The 19,924-nt window shown below is 44.6% G+C and overlaps 1 protein-coding gene across 3 annotated transcripts; it reads left to right on the top strand.

The window, feature by feature from the left end:
- The first annotated feature begins 137 nt into the window (after window positions 1-137).
- Window positions 138-18,209, top strand: setd1a (SET domain containing 1A, histone lysine methyltransferase). 3 transcript variants are annotated; one of them, XM_019275120.2, is made up of 21 exons: window positions 138-266; window positions 1,223-1,367; window positions 1,463-1,561; window positions 1,647-1,917; window positions 2,464-2,606; window positions 2,816-3,057; window positions 3,475-5,188; window positions 5,618-6,610; window positions 6,937-7,104; window positions 7,359-7,443; window positions 7,530-7,672; window positions 7,915-7,948; window positions 8,048-8,225; window positions 8,349-8,392; window positions 8,588-9,879; window positions 11,142-11,496; window positions 11,640-11,821; window positions 14,981-15,091; window positions 15,495-15,614; window positions 15,769-15,906; window positions 16,033-18,209. In XM_019275120.2, exons 2-21 carry the CDS (start codon window positions 1,230-1,232, stop codon window positions 16,204-16,206), a joined length of 6,624 nt encoding a protein of 2,207 aa, XP_019130665.2. In that variant the 5' UTR covers window positions 138-266; window positions 1,223-1,229; the 3' UTR covers window positions 16,207-18,209. The 3 variants fall into 3 exon arrangements, with proteins under 3 accessions (XP_019130665.2, XP_019130666.2, XP_019130667.2); XM_019275121.2 differs by lacking the exon at window positions 138-266 and adding an exon at window positions 273-546; XM_019275122.2 differs by lacking the exon at window positions 138-266 and adding an exon at window positions 581-1,125.
- The last annotated feature ends 1,715 nt before the right edge of the window (window positions 18,210-19,924 follow it).

Raw genomic sequence — 19,924 nt, 5'->3', positions numbered from 1 at the left:
TAGGGGGCGCAATGACGACTTTCCTCGATTTGAGTTTATATGAGCAGATTCAATTCTGTTTTTTTTCCAACTGTAAATATTTGACCAATAATAAAACACAGCGGTGTATTCGGTCGGGATATTTATTTCATGTCATCTACATCCACAGTGTGGTTTATCTACGCGGCGTTCTTTTTTCTTTTTAGTGACCGGGCTTGGCGAAAGTGTCGCTCGGAAACCGCAGACTGCATTCGCGCACACTGATGGAGAACAGGCGAGGCTTTCAGGTTGGTTACGCGATGGCGGCTCTCTCAACAATATCGGGATTTTAGAGCGAAAACAATGGCTTCGCCGCTCGCAGAGGCGCGTTTCTGTCTCGACTAACTACCGGAATGATAGCGACATCCTTTTAGCTCATCGGTTTTGCTCCCGCTCTCGGTCGGAGGTGTCTCTTTTCTGTTAGGGACTCAGTGTTTTTCTTGTCCGTGTCCCGGGCCTGGCTGCAGCTGCCTACACTGTAGCGGCGGGCTGCTACTTTCGGATGAGCGGGCACTAGCTCTCGAAGAGGTAGGGGTCTGAATTTAGACTATCTGGAGGGGGGAAACAAGTCAGCGGAGACTCGCAGAGAGGTGCATAACGCGAATGTGGGCTGCTTAAACGTCGTGGACGTGTGCGGCGGCTCGGTGAGATTAAACAACTTGCTGCTCCCGCTAGTTAGCATTAGCCAACGGCCAGCGGTAACTTGCCCTAGCTAAAGCGAGCAGGCATGAGTAATTTAACATCTTTCGGCGCTGTCTAACGCAAGAGCTGCGGGTGATGTGGCTCCGGACGGAGTGCATCGGAACCCGGATTTAACCGGGTTTGTGGTGAACTCCGTCTCGGCGTCGGAAAACAGTTTCTTTGCGTTTTGTTGCTGCAGCTAGCATGTTGTTGCTAGCTGAACTAACTGGCCAGTGACGTAACGTTGGTCATTGTTTTGACAGCACGCAGCTTCAAACAGCTCCCGCTCGTCACCCCGTTTGATTTCCACTTGGCCTTGATAATCTCTGTTTACGGACAGTTTTCAGGAAAGTTGACGTTTAGCGTTTCGCCGATGTGACGCAGCTCGTCGCCGGCAGCTACCTGTACTTTAGCTCCGTCCCGCAGGTGATTTGTTCCAGCTCCGCTCCTTGTGTTGATGGTTATGATGAGGTTTTGTTGTACTGTCTTAACATCGTGGGGTTTTTTTTGCTTTGACGATCAGTTGTAGGATGGATCCAGACGGTGGGGCAGAAACACAAAGAGCTGTCAGTTTGCAGTGGAAGAGCTACAAACTCGTCCAGGATCCAACTATTCGGCGGGTCACACAGAAAATCTACAGATATGACGGAGTGCATTTCAGTGTGCCGGTGAGTTGACATCCGTCCCTCTCTGTAATGCCTGTGTGTGCGCCTAAAATTGTGTCTTCAAGCTGCAACTTGTGTATATGTTTTTTTTTTTTCAGGACTCTGGATTTCCTCCCGTGGGTGAACTGCGGGACCCTAGGCCCCGGAGACTGTGGTCCAGGTATACAGAGCTGTCCCTGCCCGTGCCGAAGTTTAAGGTGAGAATAGATGGTGCTAAGTTCATACAACACAGCGGCTTCGTGACAAGTTCTTTCCCCTGATGAGAGTCGTTTTTCTTTACAGCTTGATGAGTTCTATGTGGGTCCCATACCCCTCAAGGAGGTGACCTTTGCCAGGCTCAATGACAACATCAAGGAGCCTTTCTTGGCAGAGATGTGTGCCAAGTTCGGTGAGGTGGAGGAAATGGAAATCCTGTTTCACCCCAAGACCAGGAAGCACTTGGGCCTTGCCAGGGTGTTGTTTACTAGCACCAGAGGAGCCAAGGACACAGTCAAGCAGCTGCACAATACTTCTGTCATGGGTAACATCATTCATGCTCAGCTGGATATAAAAGGTAAGCCAATGCATGATCTGATACATCTTTTAAAGTCTGAGCTGGTTGTAAACTATTTAGTTATTACAGTGATGGTTCGTGCAGGTTTATGTGAGCGAATACAGTGAAGCACAATCAGGAGATACATTATGTGCCAGAAAGAAGATTAAATTAAAGAAATACAAAAAAAAATAAAAATGCAAAATAGGATGTCAATTTTTTCAGTATTTCTTCAATTGAATCTTCTTTCTGGCACATAATGTATCTCCCTGTGTGTGTCATCCTATTTTGCAATTCCTCGTTATTCCATTTCGTACCAATGGTGACTTGTTCCTTGCCCCAACTTCCTGCAAACTTGAACTGAAATGTTTGAGATGTTCCTGCTAACTAACGACATACATGACCGACAAAAGTCAAAATATACATTAGCAGTCTCTTCGAGGACGCGGTAAAACCTAATGGAGTTTTTCTTGAAAACCTCATTATTACTAGATACTATTTACATCCACGATGAGCTTATTTCACAGCATGTATTTATTTTTGTGTGGCTTTTTGTGTTGTACCCAGGCCAGCAGAGGCAGAAGTATTATGACCTGATCGTAAATGGGTCCTACACTCCTCAGACGGTGCCCCTGGGAGGCAAGGCTTTGACAGACAGGGTCCAGCCTCAGGCCCCAACACAGCCACAGCCACAGCCACAGCCTGACACGGTATTTTCACAGCATAATTGTCACTTTAGTTATTTAACGGTCATCCAGAGTTGATATGTGAATGGATATTAAGATTTAGAGAGTTTCAGCAGTGTTGTTATTATTAGTTGTTACCCTCACACATTCTGAATCAGACTCATTGGAATTATCGAGCGAACGGCAGACACTTTCAATTTCTGAATTCTGTTATATGTGTTTTTGTTGCACAGTCATCAGAAATCAGGCGGAGGCTCTCCAGTGAGCTTGCGGTTTTGGCAGCAGGGGTACAGGCCCTCACATCAGGAAACATCACCCCTTGTTCTGCGGATACCGGTTACAGCGAACAGCGTCTGGACACACCCCCCTCTTCAATGGCAGGCTCCTCTGCCTCATCCCAGGGAGGTGGAGGAACACCTTACAGCTCCAGATCTGGGACTCCTTTCTCGCAAGAGTCTGGCTACACCGGTGGCAGGTCAGTTGTTGATATTAAGCTTATAGAGAGATTCTTACCAACATTTTACCATTGTCATGGTGATGTCACAAAAACAAGTAGTCTCAGCTCAACCAGCTCTCAGACAACCTGCTCCTGAGATTTTTGCAGCAGTTATGTTGCATGAACTATGTTTGGACATTACACCATTGTTTAGTATATGTAACATTATAATAGTATAATAACATTATTATGTTCTGTGTAGAACATTGTGTTGGTACGACTTGTACATAAATTGCTAAAATAAAAGTAAGTTTTGAGGTTTGTGCTTTCGATTAGTCAGCACAACACGGACTAGGTAAGTAGGTCATCAGTGAAAGAACAGGGATCTGAGTCTGTAGCTGCGAGTTTGTCCAAAAAATAATAATTCAAAATATACCTAATGTGTGTGTCTTGCAGGCATACTGGCGGCTACAACACTGGCACTGGCAGCGGCTACCCTCCCCAGGACATGCTACCTTCCTCTTCCTCGTCCTCTGCGGTCTCTTCTACTGTTGGAGGATACAAAGTGTCTCGCTACTCTGAGGATGCACAGGAACCTTCAGTGTATCATCGAGGTCGCCCTATGTATCCCCCAACTGCATCATACCGTCCCAATGAGCCACCATGCTACCCTCCATACTCCAGTGTTGGGGGGCCTGGGCCACACATGGCACATCACTCCTCAATGCCTCCTCCGCCTCTTGCCACCCAATATGATCAGCCTCCAATGGCAGACAGGGACCGAGACCGTGATAGAGACTCAGGGGGCCGCTATGGGGCCGCGGGGATTGGCTCCAGAAGGTCATCTTACCACCACCAGCAAGACACAAACTCTTCATCAAAGTACCATTCCCATCACTCCCATCACCACTCAGAACGCAGGGATGAAAGGGGGTACCGGCGAGACAGCCTGGGCTCCCGTTCAGGTGACCACAGCCACCAGAGACACCGTAACCACCACCATTCTCACAACCACCATGGCAGCGGTAGCCGCAGAAGGAGCAGCCATGACCGGGACAGGGACCGAGATCGAGACAGAGACCGCGATAGAGACAGGGACAGAGACAGTGACTACTCCAACAGCTCTGACCCAAGATACAATTCCAACTCTTACCGCTCTTCCTCTAACAGCATGTCTCCTCCCCCCTCGTCTTACTCTGCATACTCCTCCAAAGAGCCTGCCCCAGCCCCTCCTCAGGGATTGGACGCTTCCACCCGTCTAGGGGGCACAGGCCTGGCAGAGAGGGGCTCCCTGCCTTCGGTAGGCACTGACAAAGACTACCAGGCTGGTCACCACAGTGCTCTACCTCCACCTCCCCCACCGCCTCCTCCACTCCCACCTGCCTCAGTCATTGCAGCGGCTGTAGCCGAGACACTTGGAACACTGGACTTCAACCAGGATAGTCCGGCCCGTGAAGAGCAGTGGACAAAACCCAAACGCCGTCCCAGCACCCCACCTGCACCTCCAAAGACACCCCCACCTTCCTCTCCACCCCATCCCTCCATCGCATCCTCTTCTACATCCCCGTCCTCTACCTCCCTCCCACACCATCTTCCCTCCTCCTCCAGCTCCCCGCCACCCCCTCAGCGCGACTCTTCCTCTCCAGAGCCAGATTCCACCAATGAGAGTTTACCGTTCGTCTACCACAGCAGCAGCCTTGACTCTCGTATTGAGATGCTCCTAAAGGAACAAAAGGCAAAATTTTCTTTCCTTGCCTCCGATGAGGAAGACGAGGAAGACAGGAAAGAGGAGAAGCAGAGGGGCATACGTGGGGATGGAGGAGAGCGAAGAGGTGTGTCAGGTGATCTATCAGGGGAGCACATAAGTGGTAATCAGGTGGGAGACAATGGGGAGAAGGACCACAGGAGAAAAGGGGAAAGAGACAGAGATGGCCACAGAGGAAGGAAACGGGGAAAGGGTGGAGAAGGTAGGAAGAGTCCTACAATAATTACAGCAACCACACCATCCTCCTCCACCTACGCTTCCCACATCCTGCCCCCGGAGGAACCCCAGCCCCAGGTCAGCCTCACTGGGACTGGAACTTTGCAGGAGGAGTCTTCACAAGCTGGATCTGCTGACACACGTAGCAGGATAGGAGCACACACACCACCGTACAATGGACAGAGTCAGGTAAGATCAGTGACACGGAATAAAAACTTCAGGGTTCAGACTGTTGGGCCTCAGCTGCATTTTGTTCTAACAAATAAAAACTGCACGGTTCTCTCTTTGTGGCTCTAAGCAATACTGATATTGAAGTTGCAGTAGCTTATTACATTTTGGAGTGGGCTGTAACATTGGATTGAAGGTAGAAGCAACCCAAAAATATAACTGTAAAAATTTTTTGGAAAACGGGTGTATTGTTATTAAAAATGCACGCACATACATGCACAAACAAACAAAGCGTGTACGTTTTTGTTATTCTTTGATATAATGTTATTGTGGTATGTGTTGCTTTTATGGTTAACACATAAATATGCTACTTTCTGACAGTATACTTCCCGATTCTGTGGCTGTGAGTTATCTTTGCAGCTGCACTGAAAACTTTCTGTCTTCTTTCAGTCCTCCCCTCATTCCTCAGGGGAAGACATGGAGATCTCAGACGAGGAGGAGGAGGAGACTACCATAACAACGGTGACCACCCACCAGCCCTCAGTCACCTCAGGTTCTTCACCCTCTTCATCCCAGGCTGCCATGCCCTCACAAACAACGGACCCTTCATCTTCACCCCCACCCATCTCTGACACTGCACAGCACTTTGGCACCTCCATGCACCCTCCCATACCTTCCTACCCCCCTCATTTGCCTCCCCCACCTCCTCCCGGTTACTCCCTCCAGCCCCCACCTCCACCCGGGATCCCTCCCCTGGCCCACATGGAGCTGCACCCCGAGTATCCTCCTCCCATGCCCCACCACATGTATGACTATGCCACCTCCATGGAGCTGATGAACCAGTACAGTGGTGGAGCTCCTATGTCCTTTCAAATGCAGACCCACATGTTAAGTCGCCTACACCAGCTGCGCATGTCGTCAACCAACGGCACCCCAGGTCCTGGTGAGGCAGCCACTGCAGACTACACCTCCTACCATCTCCACTCTATGGCACCACCCCACACACACCACCCCTACATGGACCAAGAGGGAAGCGGGGCAGGCTCTCATTATGACCAGGACCACCGCTACATGCCCCAACACATGCCCTACCCTTACGCTGACCCCCACAGTTCTCAGATACCACCCCCTCCCCACCATGGCATCCCGCCTCCCCATACTGCCTGGCCGCCACACGTCATACCACCACACTACGCCTCTTACATGCCCCCGCCAGGATATGGCACCATGCTGCCTGGGGATGGAACCGAGTACAGGGCTCCAGGGGAGGAGATGCCCATGCTGGCAGAGAATCCACATGAAGCCACCGTGCAGATGGTGCTGGGCACTCTGATCCAGGAAATGAAAAACATCATGCAGAGGGACCTGAATCGCAAAATGGTGGAGAACGTTGCTTTTGCAACTTTTGACGAGTGGTGGGAGAGGAAAGAGACCAAGGCCAAGGTAAGACTTATCACAACAGTGCTCATATTGTGTTAGTTTTTAAGATTGCTGTTTTGGATTTTGTGTGAAGATAAGAAATATTGGTTTATCCACTTCTTTGTACTGTTTGAGGGTTATTTCATTGAAGTCTTTAATTTCCTAAAATTCCTCCTGGTGACTTGTAACCTGCAAGGGGATGTTATGCTTTCAAAATATGTCAGTTTAAATTTGCCATCCTCATTCTCAGCAGCAAGTTGCTCCTGCTGACCACAGAGATCGGGGTGCATTGATATACTGTGGAATGGAAGACAGGAATAAATACAAACTGTAAATGTTTTTCTCTCTAGCCTTTCCAGACAATGGTTAGGGGGGTGTCTGCCTTACGGGATGATGAGAAAAAAGAGGAAAAAGTCAACCGTCCTCGGGAGCCTCTCACGTCTCTTGTGGATTGGGCAAAGAGTGGTGGCATGGAGGGATTTTCTCTCAGGGGAGCGCTACGGCTGCCTTCCTTCAAGGTAAAAGCACCACAAGGTGGCAGATCATGGACTGCATCTTCATTTTCAACTCCTCACACTGTGATTTGTAAAACACCTCTGATACACACACTGGCAATCATCAATTTAAGTTACCAATAAATGTATCACCATCATTGCATCTCCACAGTTTTGCTATAGTGTTTGGTATTGTGTCAGATTTTGTGATACACACAAAAGTTTTTCTTGGCTGTGTGTCGTTGATTTACAAACGTTGTTGGTGTCCAATTGTTCAGGTGAAGAGGAAAGGACCTCAAGAATTGGAAGAGGGAGATATGAAAAGGCAGCGACCCTCAACCCCACCAGACGAGGATGATGAAGGTTCGCAGATGTGGAAACTTTTAAAAGGAGGGTTGGATTTATATGCCTGCTGTATATAACTCTTAAACGGTTGTCTCGTTTTTCAGCTGCTGAAGGGAGAATGCCAGAGGCAGACAGGCATGGAGCAGAAAGGGACAACAAGAGGAGGAAAAAGAAGCCAAGAAGTCGTAAACCTTGGGAGCTTGGCAGTGAGGGAGAGGAAACGTCTGATGGCTCATCGAGCGAAAAGGTGTGTGTTGTTTCGTTATGTTTGTTTCTAAGGATACCGAAGTTAAACATATTTTAACCAAATGTATTTCTTAAATAGCAGGCTGAGTATTCTATGAAACAAATATAAATGTGTGAATGATAGGGCATGCTTTGTGTTAACAGGTTTGACAGGAATCCTGCTCTTACTCATACTGATTGCTAGATGGCAGCATTTCACCGTGACCTTTTAGTTGTTCTAACTGTAACCTTTTTTTTTTGTAGGAGGATGAGGAAGAAAGTGAAAAGGGGTCTGATGGTAAATCACAACCTGTAATCTTATTTCTGTCTTTATTTGTGTTTACTTTCGGTTAAGGCAGTGATGTAACTATTTATTTTTTATTTTTTCATTTTTAAGATGATGCCCTCAGTGCTGATAGTGATGATGAGAGCCTCTCCTCATCCTCTGAGGGATCTTCCTCTTCAGGGTCTTCCTCTTCATCTTCCTCTGAAGATGAAGATGAAGAGGAGGTCGAGGGACTGGACAGCATGGACGAGTCAACAATGGACAGCACAACAGAGAAAGAGGATGACGGGTATGAAATTTGACATTCCGTGTTACCTGTCTTTTGAAGTATGTTCAGTCAGTATTACATGAAATGTATTTTTCATCATGTCATTATTATTATTAGCTCACTTTTTCTCCTTGTTTTTTACAGGGCAAACAACGCAGCTGCCGTTTCAAAGGCAGAGGTCAAAACAGGTTAGTCTGAATTTTTTATCAACTTCATAATCAACCATAAAGGTTAACCATTAAAGGAAGATCTTGAGTTAATTTTTGAGTCTACAAGAGGTCTATCCACACCTCCACACTCCAAACAAACCAAACAATTGCAAAAAGAAAATGTGCATGGTGTTTAGTTTGGATCAGTCTTTTAAAACTCTCTTCTTCTCTCAGGTGAAGCCAAAGACAGCAAGGCGGATACAACAGCAGCACCTACCAAGCGTCCTCCATCACCCCCATACCCGCGTCCATCGTCCCCTATTGTTCTTGTTCCCCCTCTCAAGAAACGCAGGAAGACCGTCTCGTTCTCCACAGCCGAGAACGACAGCAAAACGCAGCCCCCAACTGCGCCGCTGTCTCCATCCCTGTCACAAGTGGCGGGTGAATCTCCCCTCCTCTCCCCTGGCAGGCCTACAGACTCCCCTATCACTGCTACCCCATCCCCCTCACCTCGTCCCACTCAGGGCATCCAACTGCTCCCCTTTGCCTCCAAACCCGGTGAAGGCAACGCCCTCATCGTGCCCCCATCTGGACGGACCCAAGATTCTGATGAGACCAAAAAGGGACCACCTGTTTCTCCTCAGACCACCCCTGTCAAATCACCTGGGAAACGTGGAGCAGGGAAAGACTCCCCCAAATCTCCCGCCCCTCCTGTTATGGTGTGCCGCACTGTGCAGAACCTGCCGTTGGACCATGCCTCTATGTGCAGGATGGCCTTCGAGGAGGCACCTCCTCCACCTCCTGTCAACAAACGGTCCAGAGGCAGGCCTCGGACGACCAGCTTGTCTGCTCCTTCCTGTCACTCCCTCAGAGAGGAAGATGATGAGGAAGAAAGTGAGCAGAGGTTGAGACTCAGAGAGCAACTTGGGGCATCAAGCCTCCTGCAGCTGGCCGCAGCTTCAACCACCGACCTGTCTGTGTTGGCTGATGTAGCCCTGAAAATGGACCCTGATGCTGGGGACTCAGAGGAGACAGAGACCTCTGATGAGGCAGAAGAGCAGAAGATGGAAGAGGATCTCTTCTCCCCAGAGTCACTGGCCCTTGTTATGAGCCCAGACGGTGTAATTGTCCTTATGGAGCACAACTACTGCAAACCCCCTGTTCTCACAGTACCATCCAGTAGCAAAAGGACTTCCTCCAAACAAGACTCCTCTGTCTTGCTCCCAGCAGACCTCAACACTATTTCTGGGGTGCTTGAAGCACCAGAGGAAGTCATTGGAGAAGCGCTACCATCCAGGGGAGATACAGGAGAATACTTACCTACAATGGGAGTGCTTTGTGAGTCTGAGGATGTGGGCCAGGCTCTACCTCCATCATCAAAGAAGATCGTGGCTGGCAAAGGTTTCGAATTTGAAAATGACAAGAGCAAAAAGAGGAGAAGAAAAGACAAAGAAAACATTGAGATTCATCACACAAAAAAACAGAAAGAGCAGCCAGGCAAGAAACAGAGGAAGCGGAAACTAGAGGTGCGTACGACTTCTGGTTTGTTCCCGTAAACGTTTGTGAATGTCGTAATCATTGAGGAAATGATTTGTCACAATACTAATTCAATAGACATATGAGTCATCTGAAGGTACATCAGGTTTTGTCATCGTCTGATTTTTCTGGTAATGCCATCATGTTTTTTTCCTCAGGAAAATGACTTTGTTGCGCCAAATTTCGCCAAAAGTGGGAATACCGACATGCAGCAGAACTACAATATATTTAGATGTAATAAAAAACAGTTTTAAAATTCTTTTTAGATTGGCATAGCCATATTTAAATAGCTAACTTTATACTCTATGTGATGAAGTGACACTAGTAGGAGGATGTTTTTGGCAGAGTGAAAGACATGCAGCATATGTTTTTATCTACACCAGAATAATTTGCAGACACAAATAGTTTTTAGAGAAAATATACTGCCTAGTTATTTTTACTGTTGATGTGATAGTGGATACCACATCAGTGGCAGCTGTCTTCGTTATTTAGGAAAATGCCTTAATGGCCAATAAAGTCACGCTCCTGTACAGTTATAGTATCAAACCATTGACCCAGGACGGGTGGAAATCTGTCTGAATGGGAGTGCGGGTTATTTGCATCTAGCAGAGTGAATAATTCATTAGCATGTCGATTTGCCTGGTTTCCAGGCTACACACCATAACACTAGTCAGAGTCCCTGACGCATCAACGCAGAACTACTGTGTTGTGGATGTTGCTTCAGTGTTTCCGTTAATGTGTCCAGCTAGACTTTATAAAATATCTAATGGCTTCAGTCTGTTGCTTGGTCACCCACACAAATCACCTGTTTATGCTCCAATATTTTTTTTCCAGTGAATTTCTACAAAACAAAGTCGCAGCACAGTATGCGATCTATCAGTGTCAACTGGTAAACAGTTCTGAGACTCCTCTTCTCTTCTTAAATAATTCAGTTACCTGTTGAAGCACAGAACAATAGACAGTCTCATCTTAAATGTTTTGTCTTTGCTGTGTAGAACAGCACCTTTGCTTGTTGCTTAAAAAAGTAAGGATTCTACATAAATACATAGGTTATATAATTGAGTCATGATATTTTATGGACCCAATAACTAATGGTATCAAAACCTCATCATGTCCATGTGATTTAATGCGTACTTTAAAACCTTTAAAAGACTGCAAAGAGGCCACAGTGGATGTCCGGACACAGCCTGCTTGTCCATAGCTGTGTTCATTCACAGTTCCTTGGAAGTAATATTCCTCTTCTTCTGCACAGGACTCCGACTTTGAGGAAGATGTGGATGTGGAGGAGCTTGAGTCTGGGGAGCTCTCCAGCTCAGACACAGAGGACGAGATGGTCGAAGAGGTGAGGAAGAGCGAGCGCCTCTTTCTGCAGGAGGCAGGGATAACGTCGTCCCAGCGCTGGCCAAAGCCTATCCCAGCACCCGAGCCATTAGCCCTGAAGTTTGAAAACCGCAGTGAGTTTGAGCAGATGACCATCCTGTATGACATCTGGAACTCTGGTCTGGACGGAGAAGACTTGATGTTACTGAAGAAGACTTATGAGAAGCTACTACAGGATGACCACAGCTCTGACTGGCTCAATGATACTCACTGGGTCAGCCACACTGATATCCTTATCATGACTACCTTCTGCATTATATGTCTGTTTGATTGCCGTGGCTGGTTTGTTTGTTTGTTTTATGGATGAAATGTGTTATGTCTTCATATCACTCTGTGATGTCCCGCTATTGCCCTTGACCTTAAGCTGCACTAACCAATTTGCCGAACCCTCGGCGTAAGAAGAAGAACACAAGTGGACAGCTTCGTGAGCATGTGACCGGTTGTGCCAGGAGTGAGGGCTACTACGCCATCAGCCGCAAGGAGAAGGACGTCTATCTGGACCTGGACCTACCCGAGCAGGTCATACGGGAGGTGGAGAATGTCGACACCTCGGTAGGCAAACTCTCCCACTTTCATTCTCTGGCTCTGCAATCCTTTAGTGTCTGCTGTATCAGTATGATTCTTCTCTTCAGCATCAGGCTGAGGTTTACCATTAATCTTAATAATGGCAGGCATTAAATGACAGGATAAAATGCAGCTGTAGAAGTAGTAGTTTTCTGTGGAAGTAGGGCAGGTTAGATTGTTTGGAAAATTCACAAAAAATCCAGATGTGGTTCCAGATGACCCTGCTGTTGAAACAATGATATTGTTCAGCTCTGCAGTGGCCCTGAAAACAAACTTCTGGGGGTCCAGTTGTTGCTGAATATGGCTTTTGTAGCTGGTTATTATGACACTCGATTATACCCCTTAGGAATTAATTGGCAGGGATATACGTAAGTGTAACTGGCCCACAGTCATTTGGATCAGATTAACTGGCAATTTTGGGAGTTGATAGTAAGAGGAGAGGATTTCCCGAAGGGAAGAGATGGGCTTGGATGGATGTGTGGAACAATGATGTGGCTTTTCCAAATAACCAATGAGGACAAAACTTAACCGTTTGTGTCGTGGAGAGACACAGAAACCTTGTTTTCTTTATTACCTTCAAACTACAGATTAGTTTCCTTTCTGGTGGACAGAAACTTGACCTCTGTGCAACCTGAAATACTGCTCCTGAGAGGGTTTAAAGATCCAGTAAACCAGCAGTTCACTAAATGAGGTCTATTTAAGTTCAAGCCTCTAGGAACTCTGAACTTTGTTTATATAGCACCTTTCCTGAAGACATGCAGCACAAAGTTATTTTTATCAGAAGATGACAAAGAGGACAAAATCCTGTTTGAACAAATTTAACAAGCATGTATAAAATAGACTGACGTGTGACATTGAAGTGTTGGTATGGGCTGATTAAGGAGTGTAACCATTCTGTGAGACGGATGGCTCACAGATGTGTACAGTGCTTTAGAAACACTTGTTTTATTTGCTCAAGCACTCAATGCGCACAACCTTGTCCCCACCAGAGCCAAAACTAAACCTGTACCAATGACTTCATCTACACTTAAGAAAAGTGCAAAGAGTTGTAGTAAAAGATCTTTACAAAATTTCATAGTGAGCACTTTATCCTTTGCCAAGATAATCCATCCACCTGACAGGTGTGGCATTATCAAGATGGTGTTTAAACAGCATGACTCTGACACAACTGTACCTTGGCCTGCTCACGCTCAATTGTGCCAGATTCTTAGGCACTGAACTAACAGCCATTTCTTAGATGGCTACAGATACTTAGTACATTTATATGTGGAGTCTTACTCACTTGTTATCATTCTCTTTTTTTCTCAGTCACCCACACAGTTGTTGTTTTTTTTTATCCTTCCAACATTCCCACTTTTGGTCAAGATTTTTCTGCTGTAATTTTCAGAATTTTTGCCATTTCCTGCTCCAAGTTATTCTTAAAAAAGAAAATCTCTGTTCCACTTCTATTTTGGTTTAGTCTGCAGGTTTATCGGGTCACGTCACCAGCCAGCATATGACACACGCATCACGATGCTGTTCTGTTGAGTCATTTATTATTGACACACTGCCCTCTTGTTTCTTTAAGTGTATTGAGGCACACTTTGTCACTGAGGTCATTTGCGAACAGCAGCCGCTATTTGGTGTAGGTGTGGTTTTGAAAGAGTAAACAGCATAGTTGTGTTTCTTCCCACGGAAAGCTTGGATTCCTCATAAAAATGTTTTAAAAATTCATCCCGGCTCTGAAAAGCAGAAGATGTTTACATTCATGCCACTTCCGATTCAGATTGTTCGTTGCCCGAGGGTTATTGTTTTGATGTAACCTCAGTATCTGTAGACATACAGTATTATTGACTCAGCACAGAACTGGATGTAACTGGGCACCACATCAGTCAGCATCCTCTGATGTCTTGATCAAAGTATCCCAGCAATTATAGTCTCAGCTCTGTCCTGAGAGCAGTCTGTACCTGTCTCAGGTATGCAGTCCTGTTGTTTGGTCTACTTGGTGGTCTGTCTGAAGGTGTAAATAATGAATAAATAATCAAAACGCAGACTAAAGGAGTTCTTGTACAGCAGGTTTAGGTTTGAACATTCAGTGCCACCTTCCTTCTCGTTAGTGCAGTCATGTTATTATCCCAACATAAACAAGAAACAGTGCCAGTTTTTACTGTGTTTTTTTAAAACAGGTCTTGCTGCACATTTAATGTCATCTTTTCCATCGTATTATCATTGCTGTTGTTATTTGTATGACTATAAGAATCCTGATAGCTACAACTAAGTTCCTCTTTCCTGACTCACTGCAGACCAGCTGTAACATAGATGCTTGGGTTTTAGCCTCATACACTCAAAATGTGACACAGACAGTTGATGTGTAATTCAATCCAGGGATTATCTTTTTGATATTAACAGCAAGGCATTAACTGTTGACTTCACTGGTAATACTGACAAAGTTTCCCACAGAACTTTGTGTGTTACTCAGACACCTAATGGGCTTCCTCCCTCTGAAGCGATATTTGTACATTTTAAGGTTAAATACATCATCTGATGGACTCTGGGAGCAACATTAAGAGGCTAGAAATCTACGAAGAACTTTGAGCTATTGTAAACAATGTTTTATTTATCCATCATCTATCATAAGCACATTGGTCGCAAGTTATGATTGATCATCTTCGAATATAGATACACTTTATTTGGCTTGGCCTCAGAAACTGCACCGGATACATTTGGGCTTTCTTCATGGTTTATAGTGGGTTTGACATCTACAGTACAGTGTTGGCTTCAACTTCTTTCCCCTTTCGTTTTTTACATTTTGATTTCAGTGTTTTGTAGACTTTCATTAAAGGTTTGTTCCGTCAAAGACCACTTTCAATAATTGCTGATGAGACAAATTTAAAGTCTTATCACTTATCATATCCTGTATTTATTGGTTGTGTAATGCTTCATAATGGAAGTGATGGATGTGACTAAATATATCTTAGCGTTTGGAGAACTGGAAACGAGACCTGCCTCTTTTCTTCCTCTTAACATTTACTCACAGTCCATGTTATTTGCTCAGCGGTTTGTTGTAGCTGTTCCATTTTTAAGGTCAAAGTATTTCTCCAGTTCATTCTCCTCCAGCTCAAGGCCGATAACATGAGATTGTGGCCCCGTCTGTCTGTTTCCTTCCAGGGAGCTAACAGGGTGCTATCAGAGAGACGATCAGAGCAGCGCCGCCTCCTCACCGTCATTGGCACAACGGCCGTCATGGACTCTGACCTGCTCAAACTCAACCAGCTTAAGGTACAGCCATTTAACTCCATGATATCTAATGTCACCAGTTTTTGGCACATTATTGTACATTGTAGTTTTTAATTCTCGATATGCAGGCCTTTCAGACAGCCAGGCTGCCATTTACATTTCATTCAGTTCAAACATTACTGTCTCCTCCAGCTACCGTTTATTTAAACGGCTGTATATCCATAGCAAATTAATTACTCTGTTTTTCTTGTTTCCAGGCTAGGCAGGCTAAACATGTCACAGAGTTTACACTGTGTTAAACACACAAACAGAATTTTTTTCTGTTTACATATACCTTTGAAGTTTGATGAAACCTCAAAGTATATATTCAACTCGGGGGGGCTGGCATGCTTTGTAGATTTTCACAAGACCATTGTTACAATTAGTCTTTTCTGTCCTTCTGCAGTACCGCAAGAAGAAGCTTCGTTTTGGACGCAGCAGGATCCACGAGTGGGGCCTGTTCGCCATGGAGCCCATTGCTGCTGATGAGATGGTGATTGAGTATGTGGGTCAAAACATCAGACAGGTAATGCTACGTCCAATTACGCAAATTACCTCTGCGTTCCATTATTCTGTTATTGATGCCTTACAATACAACGCACTGTGAATATGACGGTGAATGAGATGTTTTGGTTGGTTCAGTTTTGATTTCAGTGAGCAAATTGTTTGTGTGTTTTCAGATGGTGGCTGACAATCGAGAGAAGCGGTACGCACAGCAGGGCATCGGGAGCAGCTATTTGTTCAGAGTGGACCACGACACAATTATAGATGCCACCAAGTGTGGAAACTTGGCACGATTCATCAATCACTGCTGCACTGTGAGTCTGAACATCGTCAGTCAACACTCAGCTAACATTTTATATATAAATAGAGATGACTGATTTTGTTGCAGTTTTTTTTTTTTTTGTTTTGCTCATCTATTTCTCATTGCTTTCTTCCTTTAGCCAAATTGCTACGCCAAGGTTATCACCATAGAGTCCCAGAAAAAGATTGTGATCTACTCGAAGCAGGCTATCGCTGTCAACGAAGAGATCACCTACGACTACAAATTCCCCCTCGAGGAGAATAAGATTCCTTGCCTGTGTGGAACGGAGAACTGCCGCGGGACACTGAACTAGTGGACATGCTTCTCTTCCTCATTTGCCAGTGGCCAGGCAGACCCAAACACACCTCCCTGGTTCACCCTCCTCAAAGTGTACCTCGTAAACAAAGCCACCCTCCTGTACCATCTGCTTCTCCTCCGGATGGCCTATCAGCCATCTTCACAATACCCAGGAAGCAGAGACGCACACACTTGCACTTTTCATGCACATTTTTCATTCACTTGGTAGTTTCACAAGCCAGTGTGTGAGGGGTTTGTGTTACTTGGCATGTGAAAGCTATGAGGGGGGCCTCTGTTTCACATTTAGCTCTTCTGTGGCAGTATTGTTAGACTTAAATGGGTAATATGTTCTATCCAAGTTGTTTGAAGCAGCCAGGCATGAAAGGTCTTTCTATTTCCACGCCAATATCCGTTCGAAGGAAGCAAGGAAGGAAAAAACACTGGTGTTTTATGTCTACGTCAATCCACATAATCTCTAACCTGACTCATCCTTCCAGTGTCAGATCCCTTCCTGCACCCCACCCACCCACAGATCCGCACATAGACGCACAGGAGTATCAAATTCAGGGTTTTTAAAAGCGCCTGTTGGGGGCGCTCTTTTAAGATGACAAATTTCAATCAATTTGGTCTTCAGTTATGCAAGATTTCTTTTGGAGCTTCTTTTTTTTTTTTCATTTCATAGTATTATATATTAATATTACTATTGCTGTTATTAATGGAATTTAGTTGCATTAGCTGTAAGCCTCTTACAGTAAATGAGCTTCAGTATACCCACACCCTGTCCTTAGTGGCTTGTGTTTCACCAGCCCTATAAAACTCATTTCCTTTCTCCACTGTGCGTTTCTTTCCTGATTTGCCACAACCCCATCTGGATGAAGGTGTAGTGTTTTGAACTATTGTTTTTAACCCAACTGTAAAAATATGACAGTTGGCAAGTGTGTATTTTTTACCTGGCTGCTGAAGTTTAGTCTGCAGGAGCAGCACAAGAGCATTGGCCTGTGTTTGTTCTTTTCTGTTGTTGTTTTCCCCCTCAGTTTAAAGCTATGTCGTCAGAACATCTTGTGAGGAGAACTCAAGTGTTTGTTCAGTAGGATCTCTTCATCTGTTTGTCTGTGTTTAGTTGTTAATTCCATGGTATTCTCCATTTGGTTCAACCAGCAGAGGTCAGATTCATGTTTCAAGAGTTGGCGAACTGCAAGTTCATCTTTCTTCAGCTGTTAAAGCGGATTACCACCAAACTCCTGCAGGTCCTAGTAAAAACGATGTGGTCAGTGTTTAACTTAGTCTGTGTGCTGCAGATGTTTTTAAAAGGCACATTTATTTGATTAGATCAGGTCTTTTCAGAGGTTTAGTTTAGTAACATTTCTTTTTTCCGCTGTTTTGTGGGCCTTTCCAGAATGCATTAGTATGCATTTTATTTGAGTGGAGTCGTCACAAAGCATCCCTCCTTGAAAAACGTATCAGCTTAAGGCAAACACAGATGTCCTGCTTATGAACTGCAGTGTAGATGGGTGGAAGGTATATATAGATAAGCCTCAGCAGGTCTTGTGATACGCTGCAGACAGTGGGATGTAAATGGCCCTTGTGTTGTGTCTCTGTTTTTCATATGGCTATGGCCGTCCAAAGTTTAACTTTCATTTTGAACTTTTAACTAGCAAAAGACTCTTTATTTTGTTCCCTCCTAAACAGGAAAAATGTGTTTTGTTGCAATGAAAGCCTTTCAGTACAAACCAACCATCTTTACTACAGGATAAAAAGATGAAAGGAGAAAAAAAATTCAAAGAAGTACATGTAAATAATGTAGAGGTGTTTGTTTCTCGTAGAAACACACTGATTTCAAGCTGTAAATATGTTGTTCCTTTTCCTCTCTCCATGAGGAGGAAACATGTACATACCTTCCATTCATTTATTTTTTATTGTTTTTCCTTTTAATTTGATTATTTTAATATTATTTGCAATATTTCTCTTGTATTAATGCGTTGGACCCTTTATTAATGGTGCATTAAAATATTTTTTAAATAAAATCAAATCTCATGTTGTTTTTCCGTAACTTTGTAATCCTCTACTGTTGGTAGCACTGAGGTACAGCTGATGTTTGAGCATTATGTAAACAGTTGTTAGTGTCTGTCTCAAGAATCCTGACAGCCAACTGGAAAGCTACATAGGTACACATTAAATAACTCTGGTTATTTTAACAGGAAGTTGCTTGCATAGTGGAAACTGCAACGTACTAGTTCCTCCATGACAGAGATGAAATGCACCTGCAACCTTGATATTTCCTGTTGAAAGCAACATGAGAGGAAGTGCTGAAATCTGGCTTACAAAGACTATTTCATGAGACTAGAGGATGACAGGAAAGGAAGGGCCACTTGGCTCACAGCACAGATAGTGACCTGAGTTTAAAAAGATCTGTGTACATCAGGCTGCCAAACATCAGCAGAGCCTTTGCTCTGTGTATTATGCTGAAGGTAATCCTAAAGTGCACTTTTCTCCGAGCTCATTAAATAGTACTTGTTTGTTGAGAAAATGCGACTGATCATATTTCTCTGAGTCAGTAAAAGGCTGGCTCAAACTGGAAGTTGCTGAATGGTTGGTGGTGAGTAGTCACGTAACAAACGTCGCATGCTGAACTCTACAGTTCAACAAGTTATTGTTGCAGCTGTGACAGCAATTGTTTGCAGACTCTCTTGTGAAGAACCCTTGAACTTATCTACATAAAACCTTCTGACCTCATTGATTCAGGAAATTCCATCCGACAGTTTTGACTGAATGCAGAATAAATAGAGAAAGAATGGAAAGGTGACATTAGGGAGTATTACTGTGAATGTGAAGTTGAAGTTGTATAAAGCCTTTTGTGGCTCCAGAAGGAGCTATGTAAAGTGATTGCATGTGTCATTGATGCAGCTCTGGGTGGGGTTAACATTTTAAAAATGACGTGAGGATTTAGTGCTAGAAAGCAGTGAACTTCTCGGCCTCTACAATCAGCTCCTCGTCTCCACAGCTTTGTTTTTAGCTCGATGACTTTTTGCACATTGACATTATTGTTTTAGCCAGCGCAGTTTGTCTCAAGGGAAATATCTCAAGAACTGTTAGTTGAAATTTTGTGTAGACATCCATGTTCCTACAGAGGATGACTTGTTAAAACGTTTAGCGCCTAACCTTTCCCCTACCATCATCGTCAGGTCAATATTTCTGTTCATCTTGTATTTTGATTCATAACAAAATATCTGCATCAACTAGCGACATTCCCATCGGCTGGTTGACTCTCTTGACTCTTGTTGACTCTTGCTCATGTTTACGTGTACAGGAACACACACTCCACCTAATCTGAAAGTATGAAAATCCCCAAAGTGTGCGTGCTTGTGTGTGTATCACTGTTATTCATACTGCTACCCTCTAAATGACACAGTAAAAACAAGGAAAGATCTTTTACTAGATCTCACCTGATTATGTGGCCTCCGAATAACAACGTATAATGGCCTTGACAGAGAGTTTGGCCGCAGTTCAAGGACCAAAAGTAACCCATTGAACCCACTGATAATATAGTAGTAAAGTATTCTGAGGGAAGATAATAAAAACCAGTCCAATTACGGTGGACTGACTAATATTAAAATCTTACTGGTTTTGCATTCTGCACTTAAAGAAGATAAGGCTTTAAATCGATACATTTCCAAAGTATTCAGCACCTTAAAATGTATTAGATTTGCCTGTATTAGAAACCCACTGTTGTTCCA

The sequence above is a fragment of the Larimichthys crocea genome, chromosome XII (assembly GCF_000972845.2).
Source record: "Larimichthys crocea isolate SSNF chromosome XII, L_crocea_2.0, whole genome shotgun sequence".
NCBI lineage: Eukaryota > Metazoa > Chordata > Actinopteri > Sciaenidae > Larimichthys > Larimichthys crocea.
This window is presented reverse-complemented; position numbering and strand designations above follow the sequence as displayed.

Coding starts and splice junctions, on each gene's coding strand:
- setd1a (XM_019275120.2), top strand. CDS start 1,230: ATGGATCCAGACGGTGGGGCAGAAACACAAAGAGCTGTCAGTTTGCAG. Junction 8,226..8,348: donor ACAGAGAAAGAGGATGACGG/GTATGAAATTTG, acceptor TGTTTTTTACAG/GGCAAACAACGCAGCTGCCG. Junction 15,092..15,494: donor TCAAACTCAACCAGCTTAAG/GTACAGCCATTT, acceptor GTCCTTCTGCAG/TACCGCAAGAAGAAGCTTCG.